Below are 14,239 nucleotides of genomic sequence, written 5' to 3' on the forward strand. Positions count from 1 at the left end.
AACTTTTTTTTTTAATCTTTATTAAATTTGTTACAATGTTGCTTCTGTTTTATGTTTTGGTTTTTTGGCTCCCTATCTCCCCACCAGGATCGAACCCACACCCCCTGCATTGGAAGGTGAAGTTTTAACCATTGGACCGCCAGGGAAGTCCCTGTTCTTCTTTTAAAGTTTTAAAGTTCTCTACTCGTGTACACGTTTACTACATAACATAGTAAAGATTTTTTAAAAATTATTTTAAAATGCTAGGTTGAACCATATGAAACTGCCAGGGTTCAACTGTTTCTGCCGCCAGAAACAGCGACTCCATTTGCCTCAACCTGTCAGCGTGTGTTATTTCCAGGTTTACCCTTGACCGCTGAATGGGGTGAGATGAAGTTCATCTCACCTGTTCCCATGGCTGTCCTCCAGCAGACACACGAGAGCAGTGACCTCTGAGAATGGTAGTCAGTCTCATATCTCTTTGTGCTGGGAAAAGAGCTTGGATTCCAAGATTTGTTCACGTTAGAGCATGTTAGCTTTAAATTGTCCCCGTTGCCAAACCAGTTACGGGCCTTCTTTAACAGCCGAATGAAAGCTCCGCCAGCTGCCTCGAGGAGTGCTTGGCGTCCCGCCGCTAGACGCCGAGTTCCCTGTCCTTGTCGCGACTTGATAACTTGGGAGAGTCTGGGGTTGAGGGGAGGATTGAGCCTGATGCTTTCAGGGAGCTCTCAGCTCCGATCACAAGGCACCTGCCATCCTTTGAGACTTCCATGGCTGGGTGCTGGCCCGGGGCCTTGACCTGCAGCGTCTGCTTTAGTTCAGAGCTCCCTGTCGGGGACTTGATGTCCTGGTTCCCATTTTACAGAACCCAGAGAACGAGGCACAGAGGTATAAAAGTACACCCTTGGCCACATAGCGTTGAAATGAGTGTTAAACCCAGAATTTGAGCTGGGGTTTCTCTAACTTGGGGACACTCACTCTTAACTCCTGTGCTGTATGGCTTCGGATTCTCAGAAAAATCTCTCTTTGGGTTTCGGTAGGGAAGTGGTTGGTTTGGAAAAGATAAGAGGTGCTCCCGTGGGTAGCCGTGAAAGCGCAGCCAGGACGGGTGTGGCCGCAGGCTGCACTAGCAGAAGACGGAGGAAGCCCCCTGCCACACCTGTCCCTGGTCGGCTTTGCCCTGAGAGGCTGCTCTGGGCCAGGCTGGGTGCTGAGCTGCCCCGAGGGCAGGAGTGGGAAACCCTCGCCCCGAGCGCCTGGCGCCCCTTCTGCTGGGAAGCTGTTCTGAGCACCACACCGCCTGCCCTGTGTCTGGGAGGAGGGCTGAGCCGATGGGGGAGCTGGACGCGGGCCACGGCATAAACTGCTGACGACCCGGCGCTTTGAGCCTAGGAAGGAGCCCCCCGCAGTGTGGGGTAGAGTGACGGGAGAGCAGGACCATAGGTGCGTGAGAAGGACTTTGTCACAGCGAAATGGCCCTTTGTGGCTGGCCTGCCCCTCCCTGAGTAGTGCTGTCTGCAGGGCACAGTGCCCGTTCTGAAGGAATTTTGCGCCCTGGATGAGACTTAGATGCCCTAGAAAGACGCTTCTAGCTCTAGGGCTGTGTGCTCTCACGCTTCAGGGTTACCTGGATGAACGCCATCTTCTAACTCCCCTTTTTAATTCCAGAGCCGGCGATTAGACACTGAAGAATTAAGTTTGCCAGATATTTCTGCAGAAATAGCTGAGAAAATGGCCAGATTTCATGGTATGAAAATGCCATTCAATAAGGAACCAAAATGGCTTTTTGGAACAATGGAAAAGTAAGTGATCAGCCGCTGGGCTCTCACCTAGCTTCCCGCCGGTGGCTCCCAGGGGTTCCAGAGCAGCTCTTGCTTGCCGTGCGGGTCAGAGGCCTTCCCCGGTCCACCAGCGCACAGGCTGTCCGCTGGTGATGATTGTCTCATGAATAAATTGTTCTTGAGTGTAAAAATCAATTCCTGAACCAGGAAAGCAGACTGTTTGCAGAAATGCTCCTGAACAGGCTAGATGGGCAGAAAATCCACATCCTAGAGTGTACTGAACCCCAGGCCCTTTTCCCTCCTCTCCGTCTGGGGTCAGGGGCCCTGCGGGTTTTGCATGGTTACATTGAACTAGAGCCCCAAAAGCAAGCTAGGTGAATTGAGCACTGATCCTTTGTTCCCTTCTTTTGCAAGATACCTGAATCAAGTGCTGAGAATTAAATTTACTGGGGAATCCAAAGTTAAGCAGCTCCACAAATTCCTCAGTTACAACCTGCCTTTGGAACTAGAAAACCTGAGGTGAGTGTTTGCTTCCATTTCCTAACTTAGTAAAAGTGCATCTGTCCAGAAATGTAAATGTTCTTAGTCACCACGCCTGCTTTCAGTGAACGTTAGGAAGCATCACCTGAGGCTTGGTGTTTCGTGGGATGAGTTTAGACAGATTAATTCTGTCATCTGGAATTACAGTTTTATATGAGTGGCATCACCTCTCCTCTTTTACATTGGTTTTGTGGGATAAGTTTAAACAGATTAATTCTGTCATCTGGAATTACAGTTTTATATGAGTGGCTTCACGGAGGAAGTAAAATTCCAGAATTCTAGTCCTGGTCAGTGACTAGGGCGGTAGGTTTTTTCTGAAACAAAAACGAAAAACAAGGGGCTTCCCTGGTAGTGCAGTGGTTGGGAGTCTGCCTACCGATGCAGGGGACGCAGGTTCGTGCCCCGGTCTGGGAGGATCCCACATGCCGCGGAGCGGCTGGGCCCGTGAGCCATGGCTGCTGAGCCTGCGCGTCCGGAGCCTGTGCTCCGCAACCGGAGAGGCCACAACAGTGAGAGGCCCGCGTACCGCCAAAAAAAAAAAAAAACAAGAACCATGGGGGCGGGCCAGCGAGTGTCAGCCGATGAGGGGAACAGATCAGCCCAAGCTAGCGGGGGATGGAGTAAGAAGCTTGACACTGGTTTCTGAGTAGAGGCTACGCTGGTGTCTCCAGGGTGCGGGGGGCACGCAGGCTTCTAGCCTTCATCCATCGCCTGAGTGTCAGCATTTCCACCTTTAACTACTCACATATTTGAGTGTCTGCTGAGCCAGCATCAGGATTGGTTCTGAGGAGATGTGACCAAGACAGTCTGCAAGGAGCTTCTCTTTTGTTAGGAGAGAGAGAAAATAAGTAAATAAAAAAATGTCAGGTTGTGATGAGAGCTGTGAAGGAAACCAGAGGTCAAAACAGACTGACACAGAGGGCTCTGCCTGGGGTCCGAGGTCAGAGGGCTCCGAGGAGGGCCCCCCGGAGTGGGGAGAGCGTGTGCAGAGGTCCTGCCACGGGAGGGAGCTGAAAGGGTGAGAAGTGACAGCAAAACCTTCCTTTTCCAGATCATTACTTGAATCCACTCCATCTCCAGTCGTGTTTTGTCACAATGACTGTCAGGAAGGTAAGAATTGCTGCCTGTTATGCTGAAGGTGGGGCTCGTGTGTCTACTGAGAAGATTCCCTCCAGTGTGTGTGAGAAATGCCAGGTGCCCATGAAGAGAGGGTTAGGTGCACGGAGTTATGGCACGGCCGTGCACGAAGTGTTGTGTGACTATTAAGAGTGAGGTCGAGTTTTATACAAACCAACAGAAAAATCTCCAGGCTACATCAAGAGGAGAAAAAGCGAGTTTTAGAAAAACGTGTAGGATATCATCCCATTTCTGTAAGAAAAAATATGAGAATATCCACTAAACCGAGAGCTGGGATACACGAAGTCACGTATTTGTTCAGTGTTTAACTCCTTTCGGTAAACATGTCAGTTGGCTTTGTCAGTCCGAAAGGCATCAAAGAGGAAGATGGCTCCTCGGCCAGTCTGGGGGCGCTTGCCTTCTGCCCCTGCAGCCCAGCACGCTGGCCAGGGCCCCCTTCTCTCTCAGGGTTGGCTCACATGCTTCTAATGACTTCGGGTTTCTCTGCTTTAAAAAATTGCACTCCCATGTACCCCTTACTGTAACCAGACTCTACCCAGTGTTATTTCAAACATACCAGTTTCGTCAGAGGCCCCATCCGGCCGGGCACCTCCCCCTGATACTGCCATGGCGCCTGGCTTTGCCTTGCTGTCCTCATCCTGCCCAGCGCAGCTGGCTGAGGTCCACCCTCGGGCCCTTTCCAGGCTCTACGGCTTGTTTTTAATTTGGAGAACAGTCCCTGGTGAAGACTTGTCATCAGTGAGACGTTAGTTTGAGCCAGAATACCTGTTACTAATTAGCTGATGATTGCTGGGCAAGTCGGGTCAAGCAGCCTCGTGTGTGTAACGGGTGATGGTGAACGGCCCAGAGGTCGCCGACGGGCTGAGGGAGGCCCCCGCCGGCCACGGCAACACGGGGAGAGCGTGGAGGGGGCGGGAGCTGGACACTGGGTCTGGCCCCGGTTCTCCTATCAATGGCTCCCGGAAACGGACGATGTGTGCCGAAAAGCCTTGAACCTGGCTCAGCAGAGCCCACCCGCCAGCGCCACCGTGAGAGATGCAGCACGTTGGGTAGAGCGTGGGCCTCTCCGAGCATGTGCCTGGGGGGCCAGTCTGGCAGCCAAGCCCCTTCTGCCCAGAATTCAGCCTTAAGGGAAAGAAATATGGTCGTGGGAGCACTGTCTGTGCTCTCCTCCTTGGGGGCAAAGCAGTGGGGCCTGTGTGGACACCAGGGCCCAGCTTCCCAGCTGGGGGCCACAGCCCCGCCCGCCTCGGGGCTGCTGGGGGTGCCAGAGCTCCGGGGTGCCGAGCAGACCTTTCCCTTCTTGCCCCCGTGTGGAAATGGGGGGGAGCCCAGGCCACGCTGCTCTTGGGGTGCTGGCAGCAGGGCTCTCGGGCCAGGCCTCCCAGGTCAGTGCTGCTCCTGGCACCCTGTCCCCCCGTCCCGTGACTCGGCCACGTCCGCTCGCCACGTGGTCAGGATGCCCTTACAGGATCAGAACCACCCTGGGCCCTGTGGTTGGAGACCTGCGCCTTCGATGACAGAACGTGCCCAGAGCAAAGGTCGTGTCATCCAAACCTTTTTGCAGGTAATATCTTATTGCTGGAAGGCAGGGAGAATTCTGAAAACCAGAAACTGATGCTCATCGACTTTGAATATAGCAGTTACAACTACAGGTAAAGTCAAATGTTTTTATTTCAGTATTCTGTGTGTGTGCGGAACGAAGGAGAAAGTAGGTCACGATACCATCCTGAGTTGGAAGTTTCCTCCCTGGAGGCCAGCACTTTGTGTCCCAGCGGCCGCAATGGCCGCGTGGGGCAGCGCAGCCTGTTCTCAGCTGCGTCAGTGGGAGCAGGGGCCAGGTCCTCAGAATCCAGAACTTGGCCTTTCGTTGGCTTCACCAAAGCACTGACCGCAGGACGGCACTCCTGAGCGGTTGCTCCAGACAGCGGGCCAGGGTGCTTTGGTCTGTCCCGTCACTGAAGCATTCATGCTTTCGGGACCCCGGGGGCCCGGGGGCGCTCGCAGCGGGGCTGCTGCCTCATTTTCTGTGCCTCTCGCTCTTTTTCAGGGGATTCGACATTGGGAATCATTTCTGTGAATGGATGTACGATTATAATTACGAAAAGTACCCTCTTTTCAGAGCAAACATCCTGAAGTATCCCACCAGGAAGCAACAGGTAGGAGACTCGTGTTTGTATTCAGTGCACTTACTGAGAAGTAAATCACATACCTCAGCTTTACCCAGTCAGAGATGAGTACAGCTTCACTTTTAAAGATGCCCTTTTAAAACCATGGAGTTGGTTAAGCAGGTCCTTTTGCTTTAAAATGTTATTTTGTGTCAAGATACAGACTCAGTATTTGAGTCCAGCCTTTTAAAATCCCTGTGCCAGAGGTAAACTGCGTCCAGTCAGAGAGGAGCACAGCCTCCTTTGTGATTCCTTCTAGTGTTTTCCCAAAGCCCAGCCTCCCTCCTGCTCTCTAGCCTTCTTTTGGGGATCACTGACTTTCCTCCGTTTGTTTCACTCTGTGCAGGCAGAAGTAGTCTTGTGGGCACCGCGGTTCAGTAGCTGTTGCAGTGTTCACAGACCCCTTTCCTGTCCTGGGTTATGCGAGTCCAGTGACTGGAGAATCAGTCCTGTGGGAATCTCTCCCCAGGAAGCCCTCTATTCCATTCTTCAGCCTCTGCCGAAGCCTTGGGTTGAGGATGAGTACGTAGTGTTGCAGAAGTTAGCAGGCTGGGGAGAGGGGCACTGCGCCCACCTCTGCCAGCCTTGCAGGGCAGCAGCTCCGCCCGCGCTGGGCGGCCCTGCCGCCCGACATCCCTTCTCCCGGGATCCCCGCCTGGTCAGAACGTTTCCCAGGGGCCGGGGGTGAGGACGGATGCAGTCAGTTGCTGCAGTAGCTCACTCAGGAGAGGTTTCTCGAGCACCTGCCTGAGTTGGGCATGGGGAGAGTCTCCAGCAGGTGGCCACGCTCAGGGGCAGCCGTTCAAATACAGCCTTGCCGTGTGGCCAGACCTGGGCTGCTCTCTTCTGGCCTTATTTTCAGGCAGACCTGATGACCTTGAGCGTGTCCAGAGCAGAGTGACCGGGACGGTTTTGGACCTCAAGTTCAAGCTATGTGGGTAGGAAGGGTGGGAGAACGTGGGGCTGTTGACCCCAGGGAGGAGAACACAGCAGGCTTCAGGTTCTTGCCATGCTGAAAAGAAGTTAGACTTTTATAACACTGGGCAGGCAGCTCCAGAGATGAGAACTCTCAAACCAGTGAGGGGAGATTTTCAGTAAGAAGACAGATTTCATTTTAGTGGAAGGCGGCAGAGCTGTGTAACCCCCGACACTGCACAGCAATGGAAATGTAAAGAAGCTCCATTCCTGTTTTCTGAGGTTTTAAAATCACGTGCAAGTGTTGGTCTCTGTCAGATACCCTGTCTGTAGCTACTGAGGTAATCTCACGCTTTTCTGTCTTTAATCCATTGAAGTGTTTTAAAATGTTAAGCAATACTGAAATTCCTGAAATAAACTATTTGAATGAGTTAACGTTTTTTTGTAATGCTCTGTTGGATCCAGTTAGGCAATTTCTTATTTTAGGAGATTTACATCTATGCATATATGTGAAATAGGACTTTAATGTTCATTTAAAAAAGTATTCATACCTGCTTTTGGAATAAAAACTATACTAGTCTTACAAAATGAGTTGAGTGTCCCTTTTTATTTTCTGGAACAAATTTATCTAAGATGGTGTTGTTTGAAAGTTTGGTAGATTTTGCCCATAAAACCATCTGGGCCTAGAACTTTTGGGGGAGGGAGGGTCATTAATTACCACTTTCTTAGGGTTTCAGTCTCTTCAGATTTTCCATCTTCATTTGCCACCTTCAGCGTTTAGGGTCTCCCAAGAAATTAAACCATCTAGGGTGGTGGTTCAAGCATGGGTTCTAAAAACTAATGGGCCTGGATTTCAATCCCAGATCTGCCACTGCTGGTTGTAACGTACTATTTCTGTGCCTCAGTTTTCTCATCTGCAAAAATTATTTTGTCGTCGTGGGGAGTGTGCCTGTTACACAGAATTTAATAGGTATCAGCAGTCATCTTTTTTGTGCCAGGTTTACTTCAGAATCTACGGCCCCCTGCCTAGGACAGTGCTTGATCTTGAATGATGCTTTCTGGTGGAGGAGGGGGCGTAGTGTAAGAGAGCCGACTTCAGAGCAGGAAGATGGAAGAGGCGACCCAGGGAAAGGGTGGGGAGCGCCTTCCAGCCGGGTAACCAGGTAGCAAGGGTTCTAACAGGGAGAAAGACTGACGGCTGTTTTCTTCTTTACAAAAGCAAACAAGCCGAGGTTGGCTGTGTTCTGCTGCCTTTTGATATGGTATGAAATAGTGAAGAACAAGGGCTCTCATAAATCCTAATTCATGTGTAGACTCAACGTGCAGCCTGGTAGAACCTTAGGGTAAACTGTCTTCTCCAAACCAGAATCAGACACTGCCAGTTTATGGACATAAGTGTGGACATCATCACAGCATCTTAGGGGTGGAAGGCCCCTTCACAGTGCCTGGTCCGGCGCCTGCCCTGAGGCAGCATCTGCCGACGAGCATCCGGGTGCCCTGGTGCCTCGTGCCAGCGCCGCGCGGAGCAGCAGCCAGGCTGGGGAGGTGTGGAGTAGGCTGACCCTGCTTTGCGGTCAGTGGAAGACAGGAGTGTGAGTTAGAAGGAACAACTCTACCTAAATTACTTTCTGCAGAAGCAGTAGTGGTCTTGCCGACAGTATGGCATCGAGTCCATTAGTTCTCTGACTGTAACCCGGTGAACCCAGCCGGGTGGGTGAGCTCCCTGGACCACGCCCCTGGGCAGAGCAGGGTGGCGGGCTTTGCTGACGTCCGGAAGAGTCACGCTTGACGTGTGCACTTCGTGACAGCATTGACATCACCTGTTTTTAACCATCATTGACCCTAATGTCATTGCTTTTTTTTTAAGCTCCATTTCATTTCCAATTACTTGGCTGCATTCCAAAATGAATTTGAAAACCTCAGTAATGAAGAAAAGTCCGTTATAGAAGAAGAAATGTTGCTTGAAGTCAATAGGTAATTTTTTTCCTTTGTCGGTTTGTAACGATAGCTTCCCTCTTTATAGCGCGTACTTGGGATGCCTCCTTGCAAACAGGAGTATTTTAGGAGCTCCCTCACGACCATACATCTCGAGGTCTTGTACGTTGTCAAAAACAGAACATTTGGTTCTTGTCCATGTGGCCGAGTGTGTTCGGATCCCCCAGATTTCAGCACACAGCCAGTGAGGAGAGCAGGGTCTGTGCACTAGGTCAGGGAGCGAGGGTGCCGTTCCGAACCGTCATCCCCGCCGCGGACTCTGCTGCACAGCCGCTGCCGCCAGGGCCTGCACACTCTTCTCACTCGTGCTCCTGGAGAGCTGGGTGCCACCGAGTAACATGGTTCTCCTAGAAAAGAATTAAAAATCTGTTTTCTCAACAGCTGTCAAAGCAGGGCTGAGAAAGCTCCAGATTCCGCAAAGGTCTAGATCACTGTGTTCTCACACTCACTCATCTCTTTGGTCAGGAGGCCTGAGTTATTCCTAATCTTTGGGGTCTTCCATGAGATTATTTGTTAACAGTGACGGTTGGAGTGGCTGTGGCCCTCCTCCCTCAGCATAGAGCACCTCCTTCGTGTCCTCGGAACTGTCCACAGTCCTCTCATTGAGCTGAGGCCACCCTGGTGGCCCCTCGGCTCCGCCTGCAGAAGAGAGCTTCCCTCCCTGGTTCTTGATCAGATGGAAATAGGAAAGCGGAGGTGGAGGAGACCCAGACAGAAAGGGTAGCACCAGGGGATCTAGTGGGTCAGGGATGAAGAGAAGCAGAATCAGGTCTGGTAAGGGCAGCACCGAAGCCCTCGTTCCTGAATTAGAGCTTTATCTTTATCGTTTTGAGAAGAACTTGGATTCGCAGTGAAGAGGAACGTGGCACAGCCTAGAGGTGGGGACCTGGCCACACCCTCCTCCTGATTCACTTCCGGGGGAGAGGGGCATGGGGGATGGCAGCAGGCTGTCCGGAGGCCCGCGCTTTCCTCCACCTGTTGCTGGTGGGGTAGGGGCCGCCAAGGCTGTGCGCTCACACGCGTGCCAGAGGGTTTCTCTCTCTGTGTGACCCACGCTTCACCAGCAGCGGCCACTGAGGCCTCCGGGTGGGTCCTGCGAGTGTTCCGTGTGCCAGGGACAGGGAGTCGGGGTGTTCGCACCTGCAAGGTCACTGGCCAGCGGTGGGGAGAGGATGGCTGTGGGCTCCTGCTGCTCTGTTGCCGTGGAATATTGTCCCACTGGGTCGGCCAAGGCAGACAGTTTGCACCCAGATGAGTTAGAACGTCCATCTGGCAGGAAATGATGTAATCGGTCCTCCAACTGGTCCCACACATCTCATGTGCATTTCCTGCTTTTGTAATTACAGGTTTGCCCTTGCGTCCCATTTCTTCTGGGGACTTTGGTCCATCGTACAGGCCAAGATTTCATCCATTGAATTTGGGTACATGGTATGTTTTGGGGGTAGTTTTTCTCTTCTGCTCCCAGGAAAGAAATGCTTCCATGTACGTGAACGCTCGGCAGTAAATGCCTGTTCCTCCCAGGGGGTTACCTGTTCCCCTCCGAGTACCTGAACCAGGTGACCAGCACCAGGACAGCGGGCTCCCCCTGGGGAAGCTGGGGGAGAAAGGAAGGCTGCATAATTGAAGCCACTTCTGCTGCTGCTGTGTCTGCCTGTGGAAGTTGCCCTCACTCCCAGGGCCAGCAGGTCCCACCTCCCCTGCTTCAGAGAAGTGCTCTGTGGTCCTGTGGTTCTGATGGGGGATGTAGAAATCCAGACCCTTGAGGTCCAGCCCCGACCTCAGTCCCTTCTGACAGAAGGGACACTGAGTGAAGGAACGGTGGTGGGGTTACCTACCGTGCCTTGTTTTATTCACCTGTTAACACCCCATCCTCTGGCCTACAGCACCCGACTTAAGAGTTGGAAGCTGGTGCTGATTGAGTTAGACCCGCTTTTGTGCAGCAAGTTTGTACCAAACCAGGCTGTCTTTTTATTCTAACCTAAGCGGTGTCCTTGGCATTTTACTTTGCTCCGTAGTGAGTGGTGGGGGGCGTCCTGGGGCAGGGGTGCACACAGGTGTAGCGAGCACCTTGCTTTGGGACAGGTGGTGGGAAAGGACTGGTGCATTTTGTTCTCCTCGGTCCTCAGTGAGGATGGTTTCTGCTTCTAGGCAGAAGATTTGGTAACGCACAGATGCTCTTAGGCAAAAGAAGGGGAAATTTGGATTTTTAAAGCAGATTTGGAGTCATGGTTAGATGTTACTGTAAGACAAAGTGGACTTCAGAGAAGGAAAACCACCGAAGGTAGAGAAGGGCGTTGCATCCTAGTGAGGGCATCACTTCATCTGCAGGACATAGAGAGACCCTCAGTGTGTGTGCCCCTGAATTCTTCAAAAGACACAGAGCAGGGACTTCCCTGGCGGTCCAGTGGTTAAGACAGTACGCTTCCACTGCAGCGGGCACGGGTTCCATCCCTGGTCAGAGAACTAAGATCCCACGTGCCGCACAGCACGGCCAAAACTAAACAGACCGAAACAAAAGACATAGAGCAAAAAGTGACAAAGCCGAAAGGAAAGGGGGAATCTACTATTCACCAAGTAGATTGCACACCTCTAGGTAGCGGGTGGACCCAGGAAACCCTGCCACAGGCAGGGTGGACACCTGAACATCATCACCCCAGCCAGCTCAACCTGACGAACACGGGTGGAGCCCAAACAGCTGCAGGACAGACATCCTTGTCAGAGAATGTGGAGTCTTCATCAGGATAGGCCACAGGCTGGGCTGTGAAACAGGCCTCAAATGCACTGCAGAGTAAGTTCTCTGACCACAGTGCAATTTAATTGGAAATCAGTAACCAGCAACCACAAAAATATCTGGAGAATTCTCAGTTATTTGGAAATTAAACTGTATACTTCTAAATAAACCCTGGATCAAATGAGAAATTATAAGGACAATTAGAAAATATTTGGAATTATAATAAAAACACAACATGCCAGAATTTGTGGGATGCAGCTAAAGCAGCATTTGGAAACTTACGGCTTTGCAGCTTAAATGCTGTCTTGGATATGAAGGAAGTTCTCAAGCCAGTGATACAAGCTGCTACCTTGAGAAGCTAGAAAGAGAAAAACCAACTAAGCCCAAAGTAGATAGAAGCAGAATGAAGGTAAGAGCAGAAATCATTGAAATATAAAATGGACAAAAAATACAGAAAATTAATGATACCACAGAAGTATTTATAAACCTCTGGCTGTACTAAGCAAGAAAGAAAAGAGAAGGCAAACATTGCCAAAACCGGGTACAAAGAGAGGCCATCACTACAGACTCTATAGATCTTCAAGTAGAAGACGACGATGAACTCTGCCCACGGATTTGACAACCTGCCTGAAGTGTGCCAATTTCTTGGAAGATACAGATGACCAAAACTGACGTAAGAAATGGCCATATAGTTATTTAAATAAGGTGAACTCATAATCAGAAACCTATAGATTTGGGACTTCCCTAGTGGCGCAGTGGTTAAGAATCCGCCTGCCAATGCAGTGGACACGGGTTCGAGCCCTGGTCTGGGAAGATCGCACATGCCACGGAGCAACGAAGCCTGTGCGCCACAACTACTTAGCCTGTGCTCAAGAGCTCTTGAGCCACAACTACTGAAGCCCACGCACCTAGAGCCCGTGCTCTGCAACAAGAGAAGCCACTGTGATGAGAAGGGCACCACAATGAAGAGTAGCCCCCACTCGCCACAACTAGAGAAAGCCCACGTGCAGCAGCGAAGACCGGATGCAGCCAGAAATAATTAATTAATTTTTAAAAAACCATAAATGCTACTAGCCTCCTTAGCCATGCATTCAAGGCTACATACACCCTCTTAAAAAAAAAAAACCTATAAACTTCAGGTGCTGGTGAATATCATCAAATATTTAAGGAAGAAATAATAACAGCCCTACAGACTTGTAGAAAATAAAGGGAGAGGGATCACTTCTCAACTCATTCGATGAGGCTAGCATGACCCTGACACCAAAACTAGACAAGGACATTTCAAGAAGACTGCAGATCACTGCTTTTCATGAACATTACCCCCAAACCATTATCAAAATACTGGCAAAAAGTAAATCCAACTTATGTAAAAGGATAATATTTTATGACCAAGTGGCATTTATCCCTGGAATGCAAGGTTAACGTCAACATTTGAAAAACCTATTAGTGTAATTCACCGTATTAACAGAATAAAGGAGAAAAACCATACAATCATCTTAGTGAATGCAGGAAAAGCATTTGATAGAATTCAACACCTGTTCATGATAGAAAGTCTCAGCGAACTAGTGATAGAGGAGAACTTCCTCAACCAGGTAGAGGGCATATACACACCTCTTGTACAGCTGCCGTGGTAATGGATGGTAAAGCACTGAATGCTCCTCCCACCTCTGCCCCAAATATAGAGCAAGGCAAGGCTGTTCGTGCTCACTTCTCCTCACAGGCTGCTGGGGCGCCTAGCCAGCAAAGGAAGGCAAGAAAAAGAAAGAAAATGCAGAAGTACCAGAAAGGAAGAAGAAGAACTGCCTTATATTTATAGGTGACATGATCATGCACATGAAAAAATCTAGAGGAATCAGTAGAAGAGCTATTTAATAACTACTGAGTGAGTTTATCAGGGTCGTAGGATACAAGGTCAGTATGCAAAACCCACTTGCATTTCTACGTGCTAGAAGCAACTGTAAATGAAAAATTTTTAATTGTGTTTACGATGGCATAAAAAACTTGAAATACTTGGGGATAACATTTTTCAAGTATTGCATGATCTTTACACTGACAACTATAAAACATTGCTAAAAGAACCTAAATAGAGATAACCACATCTGTGGATTCAGAAGACCTAATCTTTTTTTTTTTTTTTTTTTTTTTTTGCTGTATGCGGGCCTCTCACTGTTGTGGCCTCTCCGGTTGCGGAGCACAGGCTCCGGACGCGCAGGCTCAGCGGCCATGGCTCACGGGCCCAGCCGCTCCGCGGCATGTGGGATCTTCCCAGACCGGGGCACGAACCCATGTCCCCTGCATCGGCAGGTGGACTGTAAACCACTGCGCCACCAGGGAAGCCCCAGAAGACCTAATCTTAAGACTTCCATTCTCCCCAAACTATCTTCTGTCGTCTCCGTGACCCCAGCAAAATCCCCACAGGCTTTTGATAGAAATTGACAAGCTGATTCTAAAACGTATGTGAAAATGCAAAGGCCCTGGAATAACTAAAACACTAAAACTAACTAGAACCACGTTGGAAGACTTAGGCTACCTGATTCAAGACTTACTAAGCACAGTAATTAAGACCATGTGGTGTTGGTCATAAGATAGACATAAATCAGATGGAACAGACTAGAGTTCCCAGAAATAGACTCTTTCCTACACATATAGGTAACTGGCATTCCACAGAAAGGCCAAGGTAATGCATTGTGGAAAGGATTAGATTTTCCAGAAATGATGCGGGGACAACCGAATAAGCCATATGGAAAAAAATAATGAACTGTGAACTTGCGCTCTACACAGAAATTGACTTGAAACAGGTAATAGACCTAAATGTAAAAGCTAAAACGGGAGAGAAGCTTCGTAACTGTGGCAAAGATTTCTTAGGTCACATAAAGCACTAACCCTCAAAGAAAAAAAAATACAGTAAATTGGACTTAATCAAAATTTAAAACTTTTGTTCTTTGAAAGACACCATTAAGAAAATGAAAAGCCCAGCCACGGACTGGGAGAAA

The 14,239-nt window shown here is 49.9% G+C and overlaps 1 protein-coding gene across 7 annotated transcripts in view; it reads left to right on the plus strand.

Moving 5' to 3' along the window:
• Positions 1-14,239, plus strand: part of CHKA (choline kinase alpha) — a 61,356-nt gene that overhangs the window by 44,123 nt on the left and 2,994 nt on the right. For 3 of the 7 annotated variants that reach the window (XM_067748061.1, XM_067748057.1, XM_067748058.1), the window contains 7 exons: positions 1,648-1,781; positions 2,175-2,279; positions 3,352-3,410; positions 5,005-5,092; positions 5,488-5,596; positions 8,388-8,494; positions 9,862-9,943. In XM_067748061.1, coding sequence (XP_067604162.1) covers positions 1,648-1,781; positions 2,175-2,279; positions 3,352-3,410; positions 5,005-5,092; positions 5,488-5,596; positions 8,388-8,494; positions 9,862-9,943 — 684 coding nt within the window. The other 4 variants (XM_067748055.1, XM_067748059.1, XM_067748056.1 and 1 more) reach the window with 3 other exon arrangements.

Source organism: Pseudorca crassidens, chromosome 9, assembly GCF_039906515.1.
Source record: "Pseudorca crassidens isolate mPseCra1 chromosome 9, mPseCra1.hap1, whole genome shotgun sequence".
NCBI lineage: Eukaryota > Metazoa > Chordata > Mammalia > Artiodactyla > Delphinidae > Pseudorca > Pseudorca crassidens.